The sequence below is a fragment of the Panicum virgatum genome, chromosome 7K (assembly GCF_016808335.1).
Source record: "Panicum virgatum strain AP13 chromosome 7K, P.virgatum_v5, whole genome shotgun sequence".
NCBI classification, from domain to species: domain Eukaryota; kingdom Viridiplantae; phylum Streptophyta; class Magnoliopsida; order Poales; family Poaceae; genus Panicum; species Panicum virgatum.
Genome location: NC_053142.1, coordinates 34873075 through 34893674, shown reverse-complemented (window position 1 = coordinate 34893674; position 20600 = coordinate 34873075). Strand labels below are relative to the sequence as shown.

The window sequence follows — 20600 nt, the reverse complement described above, 5'->3', positions numbered from 1 at the left end:
GGAAGAACGCTCGCCGTGGCAGCGCCTCGGGGCCGGAGGGGCCGCCGGGGGGCGTCGTCGTCTTGTTACTTGTTAGGTACGCACTAGCCGGTAAATCAGCGTGTGCACGTGCGAGGCACTCGCTCGCTGGCTCTCACTTCACTTTACCCCCCATACTGCGAACGCATGGCACTTTCAACCGAGGCCTCAGCGAGAAGGACCCTGACAGGCAAGTCCGATCATGGGTACACACAGACGCAGTACGCCGTCGAGGCATCGACGACGTGATCGATCAACCTCAGCGACGAAGGAACGAAAGCAGAAGCAGAAGCAGCAGCAGCAGGCCGGCAGCACTAGAAGCTTCGTTCATACGGCCGGCAAGTCGGCAACCAAACATCCGACGACGATTCTTGCGGTGATGGCCACGAGTGGAAGGAAGAAAGTGGATGAGATTCTCCATGTCCCGCGCGCATGCTCCCGGCGCGATCCCGGAGATGGAGCTCGCCCGGGCCGGTGCATGCGAGCCATTTGTGACGGCTCCATGCCGCCATTGGCGTCGTCGCTGACGCAGGGGAAGAGTCTCTCCTTGTAGAGTAAGAATGGAAGCTTGGTCCTGTTTGGTTTCTATTCTGGGAATTCTAGAATGGGTTTGACCGTCAATTAATGGTGTCAAGCAAAACCAGTTTACAAAATCAATTTTAAAACTCCTACGCTATGAACCTGACGAATCTAATGAGGCTTTGACCGCGTGATTAGAGGATGGTTATTGTAGCATTACTCTAGCAAATCATCGATTTATTGCCGTTATTAGATTTATTGCGAAAAATTATCCCCATTTCTAAAATAATTTTGTAAATATACTTCATTTAGTACTTTATGTATGTGAGATTCTTATCTCAAAAAATGTGCATTTTAGGATCAAGAATGATCCAAACCTGGCTTGGGCGTTGACTTGTTTAGCTCCGCGCCCCCGAGGGGTCGCGACAGATCTCGCCGCCGAGACTGATGCCGGACGCACATGAGCATTTTGCCTTCGAACTTCCCGGTCGGTGAACCCGTTGCTGCTGGCCACCCGTTCTCTTTCCAAATCGTTGTCTGAACGGGGAGGTGAAGCATTATTTGTTGCTCCCGTTAGGAAGTTGTGGCGGTGATCAAACATCCACGGAGCTCGATCACGTGGCCGAACGTTTAACCCCTCCCATTGCTAAATCGTCAGGCTCACAGTAAACAAAAGACAGCAGCTTTAGACCGTCCACAGTGGAAGGAGGAAATGAAAGAGCAAATACACTGTTTGACACTGTACATGTACTGTTTGACACTGTAGACAGAGAGGACGTGGAAAACGAGGAGGGAGCAAATTTGCTCTTGCTCCCTCCGCTGTGGTCAGCCTTACTACCCCTCTAAGCTTGAGCAGCGGGACCGTCCGGCTCGATTGTTTTTTTTTAATTTCCTACTGTTCAAACAGAAAACGGAGTGAGATTTTGGGTTCTGACACATTTAACTAGTTTTTAATTTTTAATATAAAAATGTACTTTAATTACGGAATAATGTTCTAATCCTGCAAAATATCAAAACTAGGTCCCTTTTGTCCACTTTTTTTTCGCGACCGTGTCTAAGCACGTTTTTCATTAAGAGGAAGAGAAGCAAAGTACAATATAAAGATTGGTTTCGCAGAATGAAAAACAACCTAGTACAGAGTTAGACTATTACACGGCAGTCGATGTATGATATGGTAAACTACCTAAGGATCTATGACACCGTTACAGGTGTCACCACTCCGGTTGTCAGAGTATCCATCCCCGTCGGCAACAAAGCATCCAAGGCCTCAGTGCGAAACACTGAGGGAGGAAAAGAAAGCTTCCTCGAATTGCTGGAAGGATGAGGCATCCGGCGGGTGAGTGTCTGAAGTGAGGCCCAGCTTCCTCGTCATCACATTTTGCGCCTGGACCGTTGGATTTGTAGCACGGTGGCGCGACTTCTTTGGCAACCTCTCGCTTCGGCGGATGGTGAAGTCCTGTGGTTGCTGCCGTGAGCGCCGTCGTGGCGGCGAAGCGACCAGCACTGGTGGGGGAGCCTCTGTACAAACAACATGTGCAAAATTAGCGACCACTTCATTTATCGGCAAACTGGCGTCAGGGAACATCACCGGGGAATGGGTGTCCCCCAGCGATGCATCCACCCCATGAGAGGCGACCGGCAAAGGAGGCGAACACTCCACCGTTGGTGCACCAGCTGTCATCGCGAGCGAAGCAACGAGCTCCTCCAACATGGGGTCAACCCACGCCGGAGGCCCCTCACCCGCGCACAGCTCCAACTCTAGTGGATTAGGCATGGGGGAAATGTATGCAATAGTGGCGTTGTCGGTGCTGTCTGAGAAGCCGGCAGGCGTGCCCATGCTGACATCCCCCACTGGCAAACTCCGGCGCTGCCGACGTCGTCGTCGGAAACCAGCGCCCGTCACGGCACTCCGCACGGGCCCATCCGAGACCATCTGATCGCCTCTGGTCGCGTGCTGGGAGGCCGAAGAGTTGATGCTGCGAACAGAGCAACATGGCAGATCACCTCCCTTCGCCGCCGACCTCAGTCGCTTGCACTCCCTGGCAAGGTGGCCGAAGCCACGGCAACGCAAGCAACGTCGTGGCAACCAACAAGTCGCAACACGGTGCGAGTAGGAGAGACAGTTGAAGCATCTGTCGCGAAGCACTGCAGGGATCCTCAGGACCTGTAGGAGCTATTCTTGGCGATGTTGAACCTTGACGACCGCAGGTTGCGCTTCCGGTCGTGAGAGAATCTCCCGCCACTCATCGGCGTTGGGGACGGAGACTCGTCCATGGCGGCCAAGGCGTTGGCGGGCAGGGATACGGCCCTCCACCAGCCGGGCAGGCAAGCCGTGCATAAGCTGGGCGCGCGGCCAACTGCGTCCCCTCCGTCTTCGCCCTGGTTCCTGCCATCCAACGCCTATTCCATCTCGACCTCGCACCAAGACTAGACGAGTCAAGGTGCGTGATGGGGACGCAGCCATCGGCATTGCTGGGCGACGCACGACATCGAGATAGGATGTGGGGTGGTCGTCGTCAGACCCCTCGCCGTCTTCATCCGCCCATCGACGGCTCTTCGTGCGTCCACCGGAACGACATGGGCGGAACAGGGCCGCCTCCGGTGAGAGAGTGGAGGGGCGCGCTCCCCTAGACCCGGACGGTGGCGACGAGCCGCCGTCAGGCACGGTGGCTCCCCTGGCTGCCTGCGACCCAGCCCCCAGCGCAGCCAGATCTGGGCAGCCAGCGTCGAGGGGGTGACGGCCCGCAGGCTGGGTGGCAGCTCCCACCGCACCGGCCGGCGGAGTCGATGGCCGGGGGGGTGCCCCTGCAGAAGCGGCGGCGGTGGCCGACACCTGCGGCAGGGGTGCGTCGGATCCAGCCCCCTTTCCGAGTTGCGGGGGGGGGGGGGGTGGCCGTGGTGGCGGCACAGCAGGCCGCACCGGCGGCGTGGAGGGCGAGGGGTTGCTGGCGGTGGAGGCATCCTCCAAGACGCCCGGCGGGGGCGGCGTCGGCATCCGCCCGACGCGTGGCACAGCCCCGCATCCCGCGCGCTCGGGCACCCTCGCGGGCCTGGACACACATGGTGGAGGAGGAGAGGGGGACGCGGGGAGGTGAGGGGAGAGGATGGAGGGGGAGGCCGGCGCCGCCGGCGCCGCAGTGGCGGCCGACGGTGGCGGCGGGGAGGGAGCCAGGGGGCCCCTAGGGTTGTCTAGGTCCGAGCCCCTTCTCTTTAGTTTCAAATTTCTCCCCTTTTTTGTCCACCTAGCAGGAGGAATGTAAATTTCATCTACCCAGATGATGAAAATAAGATATTTCGTCCAATAAGACGACGTTTGTTTAAAGTATAATTTCATACTTGACCTGCTCTTAGTGTATCCTAAACTTAGGTCTATTGAATCCACTGTTAGACCATCCACAATGTGCTAGTGAAGTCTGAAAATAAATGGCCCATAGCGAGGAAACACGCATTGTACTCTCCAAAGCTCCTGCATGCGAAAAAAAATTAGCATGTAAAAGCTCGCGACCCACTGGAAATAAAATTTTGTTGTCTTGTTCCCTAGTACCAGGTGGCAGAGAATTCAAATTGCAACCGCGCAGAAAAATCATTGTTAAGGAACAGAGCGTCACTTAAACTTAGCATTAGAACCACAACGGGGATTGATGATTTGATTCTCTCTCTCTCTCTCTAGCTATCACTTTTTGGAGGAATTTATATATATGACCTAATCCAAGTAAAGACATGTTTTGTAGATGGATGGAGCAAGTGCTAACGCCATTGGTCGCATGGAAAAATTCTAGAGAAAGATGGAAACTTTTGTAGTGATATTATAATGCTCAAGAATATAAATGATCATTTGAAAGTGTTTTCAAATACAAACTCATCGATACCAAATTTCCGCGTGATATAGCATACACTTCTACAAGACAACAAGTGTTGGTAAAAAAAATGAAAGCTTGAGTTTCGAAATTTCGAACACATCTTTGTACTGTAAAAGAAGAAAAGAAATGGACGGAGTAGTGTCCGTGAAAGCCATTTCTCGCCCATCTAAAAAAATTCTCTTAATGAAATACTTTCGGAAAAAAAAAGCGACCAAGATGGGCGTCAGGTTTCGAATCAGAGATGAACTGAACTGGATGCAGAATGGGTAACAGGGCAAAGGTTCCTTGCATTGATCGATTCTGCCGACACGACCAAAAAATCACAATCACCATAGCTAGACACGGAGGGGGAAACCAATGCCAAGTGGCAGGAGACCGCATCAAAGGCAAATAAACTGACGCAGACATACAAACAACCTCATCAAAGTCAAACACGAACTCCCAGCAGCGATGGGAGCCTGAAGAAACGGTGGCTGGTTTTATTCTCCCGTACTAGCAAGCACTACTACAGAGATCGATCCGTGACCTCATCGCAGAAGCGCAATCCGATCAGCGAGATCACATAATTACATAGGGGGCGCAGGTGATCGAAGCCATGGAGGCTGGAGCTTCGGTTCACATCGCGGCGGCGGCCTCGGCGTCCTCCCGGCGCTTCTTCCCGCCGCAGTTGTCGACGGTGGAGTAGAGGCGGTAGGGCGACGCGTCGGTGGCGAGCCACTGCTCGACGGTGAAGAGCTGCTGCGCGCACCCGAGGTGGGGCCCCGTGGCGGTGACCTCGACGTAGTTGCAGTACCAGCCGTGGTGCGGGCCGGTGCCGTCGGAGGTGAGGTTCATGGCGCAGGGGGCCTGGCGCATGCAGGGGCCCCGGCCGCTGAAGATGTCCAGGTTGCCGCGCTCGTAGTAGTCGTGGCCGGCGCCCATGAGGCCGCCCCACCGCTCCAGGTCCGCGATCCGGATGCCCGACCCGTCGCCGCCCAGCAGCGTCACCCCGATCTTGGAGTCCGTGCCGCCCTTCCAGATGGACCCCGTGCGCACGTACACCGTGTACACGCACTTGTCCTCCGGGTCCGACGCCGCCGCCGCCGACACGCCCGTCACGGCGCCGCCCGCCGCCGCCGCGTGCGCCTGTCGATCGAGTAGCGGATGATGGTGGTTAATTAATAGTGGATTATTGAAGCAACGGCGGCGCGCGCGGCCGGCGGTGCGAGTGGAATCAAGCGACGGCGACTTTAGAAGCGGAGGGAGCGTGATATGTAGCATCAGCAGGCGAATGATGAGCTTACCGCGGCGGCGAAGACGGCGGCGGCGAAGAGTAGGCAGGGAGGGAGCTTTGCCATGGCCGGGCGTAGCTATCGAGGCTTCGATCGGAACGGAGGAATCTGACGAGGCTGGGAGACAGGTGGTGGGGAGAGACACGGTCACAGCACCGGAGCGAGTGGTGGGGGCGCGGGTCGCCCGCCGGTGGCCGGTGGGGCACTATATGGGGGCAGGGAGGACGACCCCACCGGACGTTGACACTTTGGGGGAGCTAGCTGGACGACGACGGCGAGTTGGTTTGGATCATGGGCGGCATATTCCACGGCTTCTGTTTAGCCATCTACGACTGCGAGAAGGCCAGCAGGGCCCCAGGTCGACCGAGGAGATCTGGCCGGCCGCGTGCACGTGAACCACGACGCTGCCGGCGGTAGTTGTCATCTGCGGTCGCCGTGGCTCCCGACCGGCTTGGGTCGATCGGATCGGCTGCCAGGTGCCGGCGCGCGAGCGTCCACGCTCTTCACAGATCGCGTCGGAGGGAAGTCGGGGTCAGCCGGGGAGCGAGAAGCCTCGGCGTTATTTTGGCCGGCCGGAGTAGTTGGCGGAGAGCGATCGACGACGACGCAGGACGCGAGCGGATAGACCTCTGCCTCTCCCCGGGGGATCCGGGCCCGCGCGCCAGTCACTCGGTCAGCCAGCCGGGAGAAGAGCTGAGCTGCTGTGACGCACGGCACCCAGGTGTCCACGGCGTATAGGGTGGTGATGCGATTTCATCCATCATCACTTGGATTTATAGTTTTTCTTTTCTTTTCCTTTCCAGGCAGGCGACCGCGGCAGACAGCAAGGATGTGTAATAGAAGAACAAACATTTACCCCGAGACACCACAGCATGATATCACTCCGCCGCGGCGCTCTTGGCGCAGGCGCCGCGCTCGGCGTAGAGCCGGTACGGCGGCGCATCCCTGGCGAGCCACTGCTCGACGCCGAACGCGGCCCTGGCGCAGGCCCGGTGCGGCCCGGCGGCGGTGACCTCGACGGACTTGCAGTACCAGCCGTGGTGCGCGCCGGAGCCGTCGGAGGTCAGGTTCACCGCGCACGGCGGGGACGACAGGCAGGGCCCCCGGCCGCTGAAGATGTCCACGCTGCCGCGCTCGTAGTAGTCGTGGCCGGCGCCCATGAGCCCGCCCCAGCGGGCCAGGTCCGGGATGGCGAACCCGCCGCCGTCGGCGGCGCGGAGCCCCAGCCCGATCACCGAGTCCGTCCCGGCCTTCCAGATCCACCCGGTCCGCACGAAGATCGTGTACACGCACGCGTTGTCGTCGCCGCCGCCGTAGCTCCCCGCGGCCGTCGTCGCGACGTGGACGCCGTACGCCGGCGATCTTGCCCCGGCGGCCTGTACCCGCGGAACGGCAGGCGGAAATGGACGGTGAGGAGAAGATGCGCGCGAGAGTGACATTGTCAGGACAATGCATTTATGCAAAGAGAGTGAAGCGTACCAGGATCACGAAGGAAAGGAAGAAGACGGCGGAGGAGAGTGCCTTGACGGCCATACTCAACACTGCAGAACAGATCGAGCTACTATACCTCGTAAAGTTCTACAGAGCTGAAGAAGCTGATGAACTTTGATGATGATATATAGAGAGCGGATTCAGAAACCAGAACACTGTGGGTTGCTAATTTTTTTTTTCTTAATCAGAGGGAGCAGTTGAGCACGATGCTGGCACATGCTGGTCTGGATCATGAACATGTATGTATTCTGCCGGTAAAATTAACTAGGTAGTTGCAGGAATGATGCGGGGGATCAGAATCAGGCATCAGGTTTCGCTCGGATCAGAATTGAAGCAGGTGACCATCGATCGTCATGTGGCGGCGTGGCGTGCGCACGGAGAACGGGGATCTAAATCTTAGTTAGACTATACAGGGGGATCATGCTTGATCATGCGCTTATTGGACGATTTAAGTATGCATTAACCTCTCTGACTCTCTGAGCAAGTGGTGGACAAGTGCACTGAAGTAAACTAAAGTGTCATCCGTGTAATGGCCAGGCTTGTTAAAGTCGAGTTTGTTCTTACATGGACTGCAAGTTTCAGTTCTTCAAAATTCTTAGCTCGCGATGAAGAAGATAGTAGCCGAGACGCTCTGTTTGGATCAGTTTAGAGGTTATGAAACTTGGCTAGTAGACCTTGTGGGAATATAAAGCATTATAAAAGTGAATAAAAATGCTAGTACGTCGTTCAAATTATAATTCATTTGAATAAGACGAGTGGTTAAATTTGAAGTAAAAAAAGTCAAATATTTTAAAGCTAGTAATAAAAACTAGATAAAACTGGGCGGAAACTAGCTTATTTAGATCAGCCACGTTCTGCAAGCTCTAGATGCTCCAAATATAGGACCTTGATAAAATTAATTAGACGGTGCTAGTGCTATTTGAACAAAATAATGATGTAACAGTAGAGGGGGAGACAAGAAGATATTTCTCATGCAAGAAACCGTTTGCCGCGAGAACCAAGGAAGGAGGAAGATTAGGAGAGGAAATGAGAGAGCAGAGAGATTGGATGAAGATTTATTTATTTAAAACCATCCATTGTGAATATAATTTTGTTGTAATGTCTACGTGGCACTATAAGTATGAAAAATGCCTAGTAGTATCGGGTTTGAGTCAATGTTCATTAGCTCATATTTGCAAATATGCATTTAAAACAGCATAATATCTGTGGAATTATTTGATGTAGTTTCTACAAAGTTTCACCTTATGCTCTGTGAGTGTTTCTTCCCGAGTTGTATTTTCAAATAAAAATAATTTTGCAACATGTCAATTAGCAATCCTGGTGTTTGAAAAAAATTTCATAAAAAACATAATTCTAAAAATTGGATCTCAACTATATATTTAATTAAGTGATCCGATTTGATTTGTATGCTAAAACTAACTGTATATAGCCAAAAAATAAGAGTATGAGATTCTTTTTACTCCACCGATATATCTAAAAAAAGTTAGATTGCATTTTTCGTAGAGCGGAAGGAATGTGCAATGTCGTTACCAGTTCGTGCAATGTGCTTCCGTAAGTTGAAGAAAATGGCAAAAGGATGGTGGAAAATGGTTTTCTGATTTTCATAAGACGAAGAAACGAGCAGATACGTAACTCGAGCACGGGGGCATATCATGTGCAATCGGGCTTACGATGCAATCGTGCAATCATGAGATCCAGTCCATCCAAACCATATCCAACGTTGTCCGGTATTTTGTGATTAAACCCTCCCACCTCACACCTAACTCCTCTCTAAATATTTGCCAAAAACACTCTGGCTGCCTCCATCCACCGTCCACGCTGTCGCCGTCCATGGACCGCCGCCTCTGGTCTCCGGGCGCGCCGCCCCACGGCCCCTTCGCTGCGCCGCGCGGGCGCAGCTCCCGACCCCGCCCGCGTCCGTGCCCGCCCGCCGGCGACGGCATGCCGTGCTTCCTGGGCCTCGCCGTGCGGAGGATGCGGCGCTGCGCCGCGCGGGCGACGCTCCTGACCCCACCCTCCTCGCCCCCGCGGTCCCGCGTCTGCGCCCGCGCCCACGCTTGTCGCCGGCGACGGCGTGCCGTGCTTCTTATGCCTCGCCGCGCCGGCGCCGCTCCCGCCCCCATGGTCTCTTGCGCCCGCGCCCACGCACGCTGCCGGCGACGGCGTGCCGTGCTTCCTGGGCCTCGCCATGCGGGGGATGCGGTCCCGCTGTCGAAGAAGCTTGCCGCTGCATGGAGCCTGGTGTTCCTGCCCCCGTCGGACACCGCGGAGGTCTTCGTCGACGTGTTCGCCGCAGCGTCGGACATGCTCGCCGTGGAGGGCTTCGTCGGGTGTTTTTGGCAAATATTTAGAGAGTTGGGTGGGAGGTGGGAGGATTTAATTGCAAAAGGCCGGACAACGTTGGATATGGTTTCGATGGACGGGATCTCTTGATTGCACAATTACACCATAAGCCTGATTGCAGGCGATATGCCCCCCTCGAGCACTGAGGAAGTTTTTACCCTTTTTGGGTTGCCTAACTCCTGCGAAGGCGAAACCCCCTCGAACAAGCCCACAATCTGAAAAAAAAAACGGTATCATGTCCCTGCTCCATTCCCGTATCGATCGAGCAAATCCGCGAAAATAAAGCGAAAATAGGGAGAGGCAGGGTCCGTCTCGTCTCCCCCGGTTCCGCGGCGCCGGCAATTCCCCCGAGATCCCGTCAGCCATGGACGGGCTCCTGTCCAAGCTCCGCAGCCTGGACGCCTACCCCAAGGTGAACGAGGACTTCTACAGCCGCACCCTCTCCGGCGGCATCATCACGCTCGCCTCCTCCGTCGTCATGCTCCTCCTCTTCGTCTCCGAGCTCCGTACGCCTCCCGCTCTTTCCCCCTCTCCTCCCCCTGAGCATCGAATCCCGATCCAGTCCGGACGGTTAGGTTTTTTGACCGTCGGCGATGCTAGATGCGGGCGCGCCAGCGGATGTGTCGACCACTGTTCGCGTTATGATTGTTTGGCGTTCTCCGCTGGATGTGTCGAGATCTCGCGGCGCGGTTAGAGGGTCAATGGATCAAACGAACATGGCAACGCGTATTTTGGTTGCTGAGAGTGAAATTGAGCTGTTCACAGGAAACGTGCGAAATTTCTGATCCATTTGTGTTGATGCAACTTGCAACATGTTGAAAATCGCCGCTACCATTTCCAATCTTGCACACACAATGCTTGGCTTTATTAGAATGTTGAAGTTTGAAGCAGCCTTTCTTATGTGTTTGTGGTTGGCTGCTTTGCTAATTTTGACTCCGTTCCCCCCCCCCCCCCCCCACTGGAATCGATCACGCTAACCAAAGTATCAGTGTTAATTATTTAGTATGCACTACTTGATTGTGACCTGTTAATGTTTTGTCGTGCAGGGTTATATCTTCATGCAGTTACAGAGACAACACTAAGGGTGGATACCTCAAGGGGCGAACAACTTCGCATAAATGTAATGTCTAGCTTTAATTAGAGATTCTCTGGTTTCCTGTAATTCTAGTTATATCTTCAAACTGTTTCATTGCCTTTTTACCGACTGTTGGCAAACAGCCAAAGAACTACTTTTTTATTTACTTGCAAATTGTTCATTCCTTTCTTGTATTTTTCTGTTGGTTATCGTATTTTCCAACTTGAACCTTATCTTTTTTCAACTTAATTCCTACTGATAAATTTGACCTCCTGGTCTGTCTAATTTAAGTTGGACATGAGCTGACATCTACCTTTGCCTGATGTCAAAAACTGCAGTTTGATGTCACCTTCCCAGCCCTTCAGTGTTCTATAATTAGCCTTGATGCAATGGACATCAGTGGGCAAGAGCACCTTGATGTGGTAGGCTTTTGTGTATTATCATTGTTGCTTGAGATATTTCTTTCTAAATATCTTGTATTGATTCGTAGCTGTCATAAGTTATGTATAAATGACGGTTGTTCACTTGCAGTAACTAACTTATTCCGGTTCAATGCTTTTATGTAGAAACATGATATATTCAAGCAACGAATTGATGCCCATGGCAATGTTATTGCTACGAGACAAGATGCTGTTGGTGGGATGAAGGTCAGAATCAGATTAATGCTTGTGCTTTTAATAGTTGCAATTTAAAGCCTATGGAGTATAGAACAACATTCTTTTGAAGCCACATGTGTCGAAATAATCACAAATCAGAAGTACCATGAATATTTGTTCTATACATGGAACTATCCTAGTAGTTTCATAGTATGCCAATGATTTGTTGGGCACCTGTCATCTGATTTAGTACCTTGATACGCCACAGAGTATATATTGAGTTCATCACAAACTTGTCTTCTAAGTGCTTTGTGTTGTTCAAATTCCAACTAGGTTTTGTCATAACTAAAGATGCATGTTTCCCTCCCTTTTGTAACAGATGGAAAAGCCCTTACAACATCATGGCGGGCGGCTTGAACATAATGAAACCTATTGTGGCTCTTGCTATGGTGCACAAGAAGTATGTCTTTTAAATTGCATGATAAAAATTTCATCTCTGACCATATATACAATTGCTTTACTGCCTTTTGTATTGCATGGATTACTTTTGGACTTCACTAATGCATGGATTTATTTTCTATTGTTCATTTTTGTTCTGATCTCTGTAATTTACCTTTCTGTGACCTGTAAATGAGCTTCTTCATCGTTTCTAAGTTTTCTTTGGAAAGAAGGCTTCATGTCACTTGATGCCAACTAATTAACATGTTATAACTGTTGTTGTATGTATAATGTAGCCCTATGTTTTAGTCCTATACTCTTAACGGATTACAGAGCAAGTACCTGATGTCACATATATTATGTGGGTCTAGTCTTTATCAATTTTGTTAGAATATCTTTTCATTTCGCTTACTCTTACAAAAAAAATACAGGACTGCTATGAAACATGTTGCCTTTACTCCATTTGGTTGATATTTTCTGGGGGATGTCATTTAAGATTTATAATGTAACCAATGCCTTACATTGACCAGTGTTTTTTTTTTCGTTGTAAGAATTTGAAGCCTTTTCTTCTCTTAGTTATTTTATTCAGATGAATCAGATTGTTATGTTATGTGATGCAACCTGGACTGAATATATCTCTTAATTGAATGTAGTCTGATGATCAATGTTGTAACACGTGTGAAGATGTTCGGGAAGCATACAGGAAAAAAGGTTGGGGTGTATCGAATCCAGATCTGCTTGACCAGGTACAGCCATCTATTCTGAGTTATAACTACCTGCAACATGCGTAACATAAGATGCACTTTGTGTAACCCTTGTTTCCTTTTACATTTGAGACAATTATCTTGCCTAATGTGCATTGTTCTGTAGTGCAAAAGGGAGGGCTTCCTTCAAAGCATAAAGGATGAAGAAGGTGAAGGATGCAATATTTATGGTTTTATTGAAGTTAACAAGGTTGCTGGGAATTTCCACTTTGCTCCTGGGAAAAGCTTCCAGCAGTCAAATGTGCATGTGCACGACTTGCTTCCATTCCAGAAGGACAGCTTCAATGTAATCATACTTGAGGAAATCCACAAATGATTTCTATAGTTGTGAATGCTGACAGCAAAATTAGTGTTTTCTCACTAGCATTCTTGCACAAAATTAACATTTTATTTTGTTTTACAATTCCAGGTTAGCCATAAGATAAATAAGTTAAGTTTTGGTGATTACTTTCCTGGTGTGGTTAATCCCCTTGACGGGTAGGTTCCTTTCTTCACATGTTATTAGCTCCCTCATTTTCTTCAAAAATATTAACTTCCTCATATGCTGTTTCCTGGGTTCCTAAGTGAGACAGTGTCCCCCAAGAAACCTTAGTGGCAATCTAACTTTGTGTACTTGTAAAATGTGTAGGGCGCAGTGGGTGCAGCATTCATCATATGGAATGTATCAATACTTCATCAAGGTTTGTCCTATCCTTTGATTAATCAGAACAAGTGTAGATTTTTTTTGTGCTGCATCTATTGCTCTTTTTTCTTTTAATCCTTCTACTTGCAACATGACTGAAGTAAGAGTAATTATTGTTTCTCCTTTCCAGGTTGTTCCCACTGCCTACACTGACATAAATGATCACATCATCCTCTCAAATCAGGTCATTTCTTTCTCTTTTCCCTTGTCTGGATACACATTCTCGTGATAGCTGATGCACATATATGTATTTATATGATCTTAAAGTGTTCCTTAAGATTCTGTGACTCATTGCCGCAGTTCTCTGTGACGGAACATTTTAGAAGTAGTGAAAGTGGTCGCATACAAGCTCTTCCTGGCGTGTTTTTCTTTTATGACCTTTCCCCAATCAAGGTACCTATTTAAATTCAACTGTTCTATTGAAGATAGATCATGCTGGCTGACCTGGTTTTCTTGATACTCTGGTTGTTTGATTTTTCACTTTTTGTCCTTTCAGTGATAGGAAAATTACTTTTACGATTTTAGTACTCAAACATGTGTTTTGCATTGGCACTTTTTCTGTACAGGAGTATAATTTGGCACCAATGGCTTTTGCAGGTCACATTCACAGAGCAACATGTGTCATTCTTGCACTTCTTAACCAATGTTTGCGCAATTGTTGGTGGTAATGTTCCTTGTGTCCTTTTTTCATTTATGCTAACTAGCCATTCTCTTATGCGCCTTTTCCTGTATTTATTAACTGCTAATGATTCAGTTGAACATTTGACATTTTAAACATATTTTTTTTCCTGCTTCGACCGTGTACCTTCTAAGCCTGTGTTGCATCACTAAATATGGTTACTGATATAGGCATATGGCTGAACCTGGTATACAACAGCTGAAATTAGACACAAATCTGGCTGTGGATTCTTCTATCCATATTTATTTAGACTATTCCTGACTTGTTGCCAAACTTCTTGCGGTGGACCTGTCAGAGCGTTGAACTCTGGGAGTGTTGAGACTCCCGTCCCAACCTGGGTGGCCGGGTTCAAAGCACGACACCGTCTTATAAGAAAGTCTGTGGGGAGTCCCACATGGGCGAGTTTTTCTTTTTTTATTCCTTTTTTTATCCTTGACTTGTTTCTTATTAGACATAAGGATTATTCTTGAAAATCGTGAGCTGAATATGCAAAATTTCCTGTAGTCATGTCTTCAGGTTATCTAAACTAGGAACTTCTAGGATTGAATAAAATCTTCTTGATGTGCAGGTGTGTTCACGGTTTCTGGAATCATAGATTCATTTGTATACCATGGCCAGAGAGCAATCAAGAAGAAGATGGAAATTGGCAAATTCAACTGAGTTACTGAGTGTTGCCTTCCAATTGCTGCCAATAATTCCATCTTCAGGGCTTCCTTTGGGAGAACTCTAGCTGTGGTAAAGCAAGACGGCTCCAAGCTCTTGGTGCACTTGCATAGTTTAGAAACACCTGCTCATTGAATATCGCACGGTGTGCTTGCTTGCTTCCTGCAGAAGATGCCAGGAAGCAAAATGATCAGCTTGTACACTTCGCTGTCATTCCTCTCTGTCAAATGAAACATTCCAGAGGCACTCCATTTTTGTACGCTGTAGTCTAACAGGAAAACATTTTCTGTGAGATGGTGTTTGTATCATTGTAAATCTGTGTAAGGGGGCACAAGCCTCTTTGTAGGATTTCTTTTTTGGGTTGCGATTATGTTATTTGTAACAGATTCTTTTTCTCAGATGTTTGTAGACTTCACAGATATAAAGAGTAAAAAAAATTGTAAAGACCATTTCAAGGAAAGAAAGTTTTTCTTCTTTGGTTTTCGTTCTCTACTGAGTTCAGCAGGCAAGGCTAGAGGTCACCAAGTCAATGAACGTGGATGACAATGACGTGGATGGCAATAGGATACCGTAAAGTATTCCCATTAGCTCTTATATTTACATCGATTGAAATTTACAGTATTGTAATTTGAGTTGACCAACGATGGCTTCAGTTTCAGCCTTTCAGGTCTTTACGCCAGCTGACCGCCAAGTGGTGCTCCAAGATCGGAAGCAGAATACGTCTTCCAGTGCCCAAAACGCTCTACCGGATTTCGCTTCCATCGAATCCTCTCTTCGACGTCCTCACCAAACAACCCCCCATCTCGTCTCCCACCGCAGCCGTCCACCACGGCCGCCGCCGGCGCTGCAGCCATGCACGGCCGCCGCCACCTCGCGGCCTCCCTGGCGCGGGCCCTGACCCAGGCCCCCTCCCGCTGCATCTCCTCCACCCCGTCGCTCCTCCAAACCCTCGACTCGTCCGTGTCCTCGCCTCCGTCCGCGCCTCCGTCGGCGGGGCGGCTCGCGGAGCTGCGCGCGCGGCTGCAGGCGGATGCGCCGTCGCTGGGGGACTTCACGTACTCGGTGGAGGTGGGGACGCGGAAGCGCCCGCTGCCCAAGCCCAAGTGGATGAAGGAGACCGTGCCGGGTGGCGCCAAGTACGCGGCCATCAAGGCCAAGCTGCGGGAGCTGAAGCTGCACACCGTCTGCGAGGAGGCACGGTGCCCCAACCTCGGCGAGTGCTGGTCCGGCGGCGAGACCGGAACCGCCACCGCCACAATTATGATCCTTGGGGACACCTGCACGCGCGGCTGCAGGTAAAGAGATCCGTCATGCTCATTGTACTGCTTGTTTCTGGTATCGTGTATACAGATGCTTAGGGTGTTTACAGGCGAGACCTTATTTTTGCTATATTCGGATTCTGTATATTAGAAATTGGTATTCACAATTCTCTTGCTTCTGTATGCTAGACATTTAGACTAACAAGCTGCAGTGCAAATCTTGGGCTGTTTGAATTCATATAACTTGATTTCTTCTGGATCTTGTAGATACTTTTGTACTTTTTATGATGTGAATATAAAGATCTTAGCTTCTATGCTGCAATGATGTTATCAATATGACAATATCTAAATTTACAAACTCTTAGACAGCACGGCGTAGTTCTATTTAGTGATAGACCAGTAAAAATGGATGATTTCTATATGAAGCAATTCTACAGGAAATCTGCTTATTCTATTGTGTCTTTGGTGTCCATTTTAGGGGAACCTGCAGGTTTTATGATTTAGGCCACATAAGTACATAATTTTAGCCTGTTTCATCAAAACTTTATTTTTTTGTTGTTGTGTGTGTGAGCCTGCATGACAAGGATGTGATTTCTTGCTGTTTGTGATGTAATTCACCTTTTGGAGAAATGAGCTTAAGGCCCATCTCTTAGTTGCTTATGAATTTGAGAAGTTAACAATTTTCAGATTCTGCAATGTCAAGACATCTCGAACTCCTCCACCACCAGATCCTGATGAGCCTTCCAATGTCGCTCAAGCTATTGCCTCATGGGGCCTTGAATATATAGTCATCACGAGTGTTGACCGGGATGATTTACCTGATCAGGGCAGTGGTCACTTTGCTGAAACAGTACAAAAGTTAAAGGCTTTGAAGCCAGAGATGCTTATTGAAGCACTTGGTAAGAGACATGTTTCACACTGAATTGCTTAGTCACTTGCATGTTAGCATGAAGTCAATCATCTGCCCGCTGTCAAATTACTGTAATATCTTGTATCCTTATACTACTAATTTTGCAGTACCTGATTTCCGTGGAGATCCAAGCTGTGTAGAGAAGGTTGCAACTTCTGGGTTGCATGTTTTTGCACACAACATTGAAACAGTGGAGGAGCTGCAAAGAAGTGTCCGAGACTATCGTGCAAATTTCAAACAATCTATAGATGTTCTGAAAATGGCAAAAGAGTATGCTCCTCCTGGTACCCTTACGAAGACATCAGTAATGCTGGGTTGCGGGGAGACTCCGGATCAAGTTATTAGCACCATGGAAAAAGTGCGGGATGCTGGTGTTGATGTTATAACATTTGGCCAGTACATGAGGCCATCAAAACGTCACATGCCTGTTTCTGAGTACGTTACACCTGAAGCTTTTGAGAAGTATAGGGCCCTTGGTGTTGAAATGGTATTGCCTACCCCACTTGCATTCCTGTTAGCCTTTTGTATTATGCAATGCGTTTATCCCCAAATACAGTTCCTATGCTACATATTATACATGACAAACTTGTTTTCAACCTTCACAGTGTTGTTGTCATACATGACAGTGTTCCTACGCTATTCTTGACCCTACTGTCTCTTTTGTGCGGATTATTGGTTGGCATAAGAACATAGAAAGATCTCATAAATAGAATGTTCTTCCTTCTTGTGATTCTATAATTGGTAACCAAAATTTTGTTGCGCTAGAGTAATGAAGATCTTGGAACTTGCAGTGTCATGTATGCTGCAGCAGTGCTTTGATTGCAAAACACTTGTTGCCCTTTTGGTTCCTAGAATCTTTCTCAGTTTTAATGAGCTTCAAGCAGACCATGGATCATATTTTGCATTGAGCTTGTTTAGCTGGGGTTGGTGACTAAATTTTTCATGGCCTTAATTCTTAATGGCAGGGTTTCCGTTATGTTGCATCTGGGCCTATGGTTCGGTCCTCCTACAAGGCTGGTGAATTCTACATCAAAGCTATGATTGAAGCTGATCGAGCAAAAGGATCCACTGCAGAGTCAAGTGCATAATTGACCCCTTGACATTGCTATGCTGCAAATAAGCTCCCCACTGCTTCATTGTCGGAAAGCCATGCTGATTTCTGCCACCACACATTTCTCCTTTTTTTATCATAGAATAACTCCTGCGGGCTCCTTTATGCCACTCTGCATTGCTTCGCGCTCCCTCGCGAGTTGAAACACTTGTGCTTCAGCAGATCAATTTTCTCCCCTTTTGTGGTCAGATTCATTTGTTGTAACATCACTTTAGGCCATCGCCACCTGTGTATTTTGATTGTACAGAATGTGAATACAGGGCTTGGAACTTGCCGTGTCAGTGGTGGATCCAATCGCCCAATCTGCTGTGGATCATAACAGGAGATGGGTACCTGCAGCAGCGCACAAATCCTGCTGATACACGCACTGCTGGGAGTCAACTGGACTGGGCCATCTTTTGTGCTGTCAACATGGCAAGGCCGTGCCAATGGCACGGTGCCATTGGCTCGTGGATGAGGCGCCTTTTTCTTTTTTATATTTAAAAAAATAAAAATTTTAAAAATATATGTTCGTTTTGAAAATTTTCGAAAATACCCCGGTCGCCCGGCCCAGGGGCGACAGGGGTCCTGTCGCCCAAGCAACGGGCGACAGGATCTTAATCTAATTTTTTTTGAATTTGCAAAGAGGTCCCTAGCCGGGGGGAGGGGGCTTGTCGCCACTTCCCCCGGCGACGGGGTCTCCCACCCTATATAAGCCCTGGCCTCCTTTACCTTCTCATTTGAGCCTAAAAATTGCACCAAAAATTCAAAAAAAAGAGAGAGGTGAAGTATCTTGATATCATGACCCATCTTATTATCAGTAAGAAGTTGGATTCGTTAGCGGATGGTACGATAGAGATGGTGTTGTCGAAAGTAGTAGAGGTTAAAGATTTGACATTATTTCGAGGTATTACAACGCAAGATGTAAAGGGACACCTGCTAGAACATCAGAAGATATACATGAGAGTATGTGAACTAGCGAATCATCCTAATATCATTGGATTCTTACAAAGCTCTTCTAAGATATGGATGCGGCCAGAGGTGTATGAGATGCACATTAAGGTAACTCTCATTCAGTTCTAATCTCGCCCGTCATTTGGAATCCATATGTTTGAAACAGTAACATTGTTGTTAATTATATGCTAGGATTACCCCGAGGACACGGAGTTGATTAACAAATCGATACCAAATTTCCGTAAATTGGTATGTATCTTCGGTGGACTTATGCCGCAAACTAGGCGAAGGAGGTGGAGAAGATCTTCGGGTGATAGTACTTGGCCTCCACAAGAACAGATGACCGGAGGTTCGTCAAGTCATGCTGCAGCACCTCAAGCACCAAATTGTGTTAACTTGGATGACGACATGGATGACTTTATGCCCCCCAAACCATGGCCTCCAACACGTGATGTTTCTTCCCTTGTACATGAACCTAGATCCAGAAAAGAGAGAAAGGAAAAGGGAAGAGGTTCGTCAAGTCATGCTGCAGCACCTCAAGCACCAACTTGTGTTAACTGGGATGACGACATGGATGACTTTATGCCCCCCAAACCATGGCCTCCAACACATGATGTTCCTCCCCCTGCACATGAACGTAGATCCAGAAAAGAGAGAAAGGGAAAGACAAGAGGTTCGTCGAGCCATACTACACCACCTGCAGCACCACCATCTGTCAACTGGGATGACGACCTAGATGATTTCATGCCATGATCTATAACATATGATGTTCATCGGTTCAAGATGTATTCGCATTTAGTATTATTAATGTTGTATTATGCTTGTATGTATGTCTCGTACCTAATTTGCATTCACTGGACATGTACATAATGTCGAGTTTGAATCGTAGTTAGTCCTAATGGAGCAACGAAGCATAAACATACCATCTATCGTATGTAATAGAAAATACGAGAGTGATCAGAGGCGAACGTTGAAGTGTACAAATAAGCGGTCCACAGCTATCTCATTACAAATAAACATCAGAGATACAAACTTCGGATATATCTAACCACCCCTAGGGCGTCGGACCCTCTTAGCCCTCTGCTGGGCACGGACATGGCCCTCGGAGTAGGTGTGATGATCCGGAGACCTCACCTGTCGCTCAGGACGCAAAAGGGGCTACGGTGTCTGCTGCTGAGAGATCCCAAGTGGTGCTCCTCCTAGCTGTGAATACCCCAAGACATCGGGGTCACCGGGCGCGCCAGGTGAGTCTGGAGTCAAGCTGTCAAGTTTGTCTAAGGCGAAGCCCTCGTTATCTGGAACGAACGTACTCGAAACAAACCCTGCGTAACATATAAACGTAAACCAACATATGTTGCGTGGTAAATTAGTGAGTGTATTGAAAGAGTATTTTGTACCAGGTCGAAAGGAGGAGGAAGAAGGTCCGGCGCCCGCATCGGAGTAGAATCCTACGCATAAAATGCGGATGTTAGCGTATGCTCGTGTCTTTCGTCATGACATGTAGAAACCGAAATACGAATCATAAACTAACCTGTGTAGGCCGGTATCTGTGGCCCCAGTACCATCCCTGGATACGGTCCGCCAACTGGTGGTGTCCCTCTAAATATTCCAGTATGACCGAACGCAGTAGCTGGATCGTATCCTATTTGTGATATTAGTAAATATGTAGGAACACTTGATCTAATTTTAAAGAGATATCTACGTTACCTGCAGTTGTGTAGTACTGCGATGTCGGCCCGTGCATGGTCGCCGGACACGGGAACGACGACGAGGCCTGTGACGACCCGTGGCTGTCTTCGTAATGCACACGGCTTCCCAAGTTGTGCACTACCTGACGCAACTGGTCATGCTGCCTCGACCATGCCTTTGTCTGCTCAAACTGGGTCATTGGGGATCCGGCACGTACCCTCGTCAGGTAAGTCGAGCAGTCCGTCTCCATCATGTTGCAATGACGAAACTGCATCCACTCAGTAAAGGAACAGTTAGAA

At 48.8% G+C, this 20600-nt stretch overlaps 4 protein-coding genes across 4 annotated transcripts; 2 read left to right on the top strand and 2 right to left on the bottom strand.

Moving 5' to 3' along the window:
• Positions 1 to 4661: 4661 nt before the first annotated feature.
• Positions 4662 to 5917, bottom strand: LOC120642269 (PLAT domain-containing protein 3-like). Its single transcript, XM_039918728.1, has 2 exons — positions 5681 to 5917; positions 4662 to 5522 (listed from the first exon to the last, which is right to left on the bottom strand). Exons 1-2 carry the CDS (start codon positions 5732 to 5734, stop codon positions 5013 to 5015), a joined length of 564 nt encoding a protein of 187 aa, XP_039774662.1. The 5' UTR covers positions 5735 to 5917; the 3' UTR covers positions 4662 to 5012.
• Positions 5918 to 6392: 475 nt separating this feature from the next.
• On the bottom strand, positions 6393 to 7238 carry LOC120642270 (PLAT domain-containing protein 3-like). Its single transcript, XM_039918729.1, has 2 exons — positions 7148 to 7238; positions 6393 to 7044 (listed from the first exon to the last, which is right to left on the bottom strand). Exons 1-2 carry the CDS (start codon positions 7199 to 7201, stop codon positions 6547 to 6549), a joined length of 552 nt encoding a protein of 183 aa, XP_039774663.1. The 5' UTR covers positions 7202 to 7238; the 3' UTR covers positions 6393 to 6546.
• Positions 7239 to 9664: 2426 nt separating this feature from the next.
• LOC120642268 (endoplasmic reticulum-Golgi intermediate compartment protein 3-like) lies at positions 9665 to 14883 on the top strand. Its single transcript, XM_039918727.1, has 13 exons — positions 9665 to 10008; positions 10549 to 10622; positions 10916 to 10999; positions 11144 to 11224; positions 11553 to 11633; positions 12265 to 12357; positions 12482 to 12661; positions 12785 to 12852; positions 13004 to 13055; positions 13188 to 13241; positions 13358 to 13450; positions 13655 to 13721; positions 14305 to 14883. The coding sequence occupies exons 1-13, from the start codon at positions 9867 to 9869 to the stop codon at positions 14394 to 14396; spliced, it is 1161 nt and encodes a 386-aa protein (XP_039774661.1). The 5' UTR covers positions 9665 to 9866; the 3' UTR covers positions 14397 to 14883.
• Positions 14884 to 15134: 251 nt separating this feature from the next.
• LOC120642267 (lipoyl synthase, mitochondrial) lies at positions 15135 to 17960 on the top strand. The gene is made up of 4 exons (XM_039918726.1): positions 15135 to 15694; positions 16346 to 16557; positions 16676 to 17055; positions 17534 to 17960. The coding sequence occupies exons 1-4, from the start codon at positions 15252 to 15254 to the stop codon at positions 17654 to 17656; spliced, it is 1158 nt and encodes a 385-aa protein (XP_039774660.1). The 5' UTR covers positions 15135 to 15251; the 3' UTR covers positions 17657 to 17960.
• The last annotated feature ends 2640 nt before the right edge of the window (positions 17961 to 20600 follow it).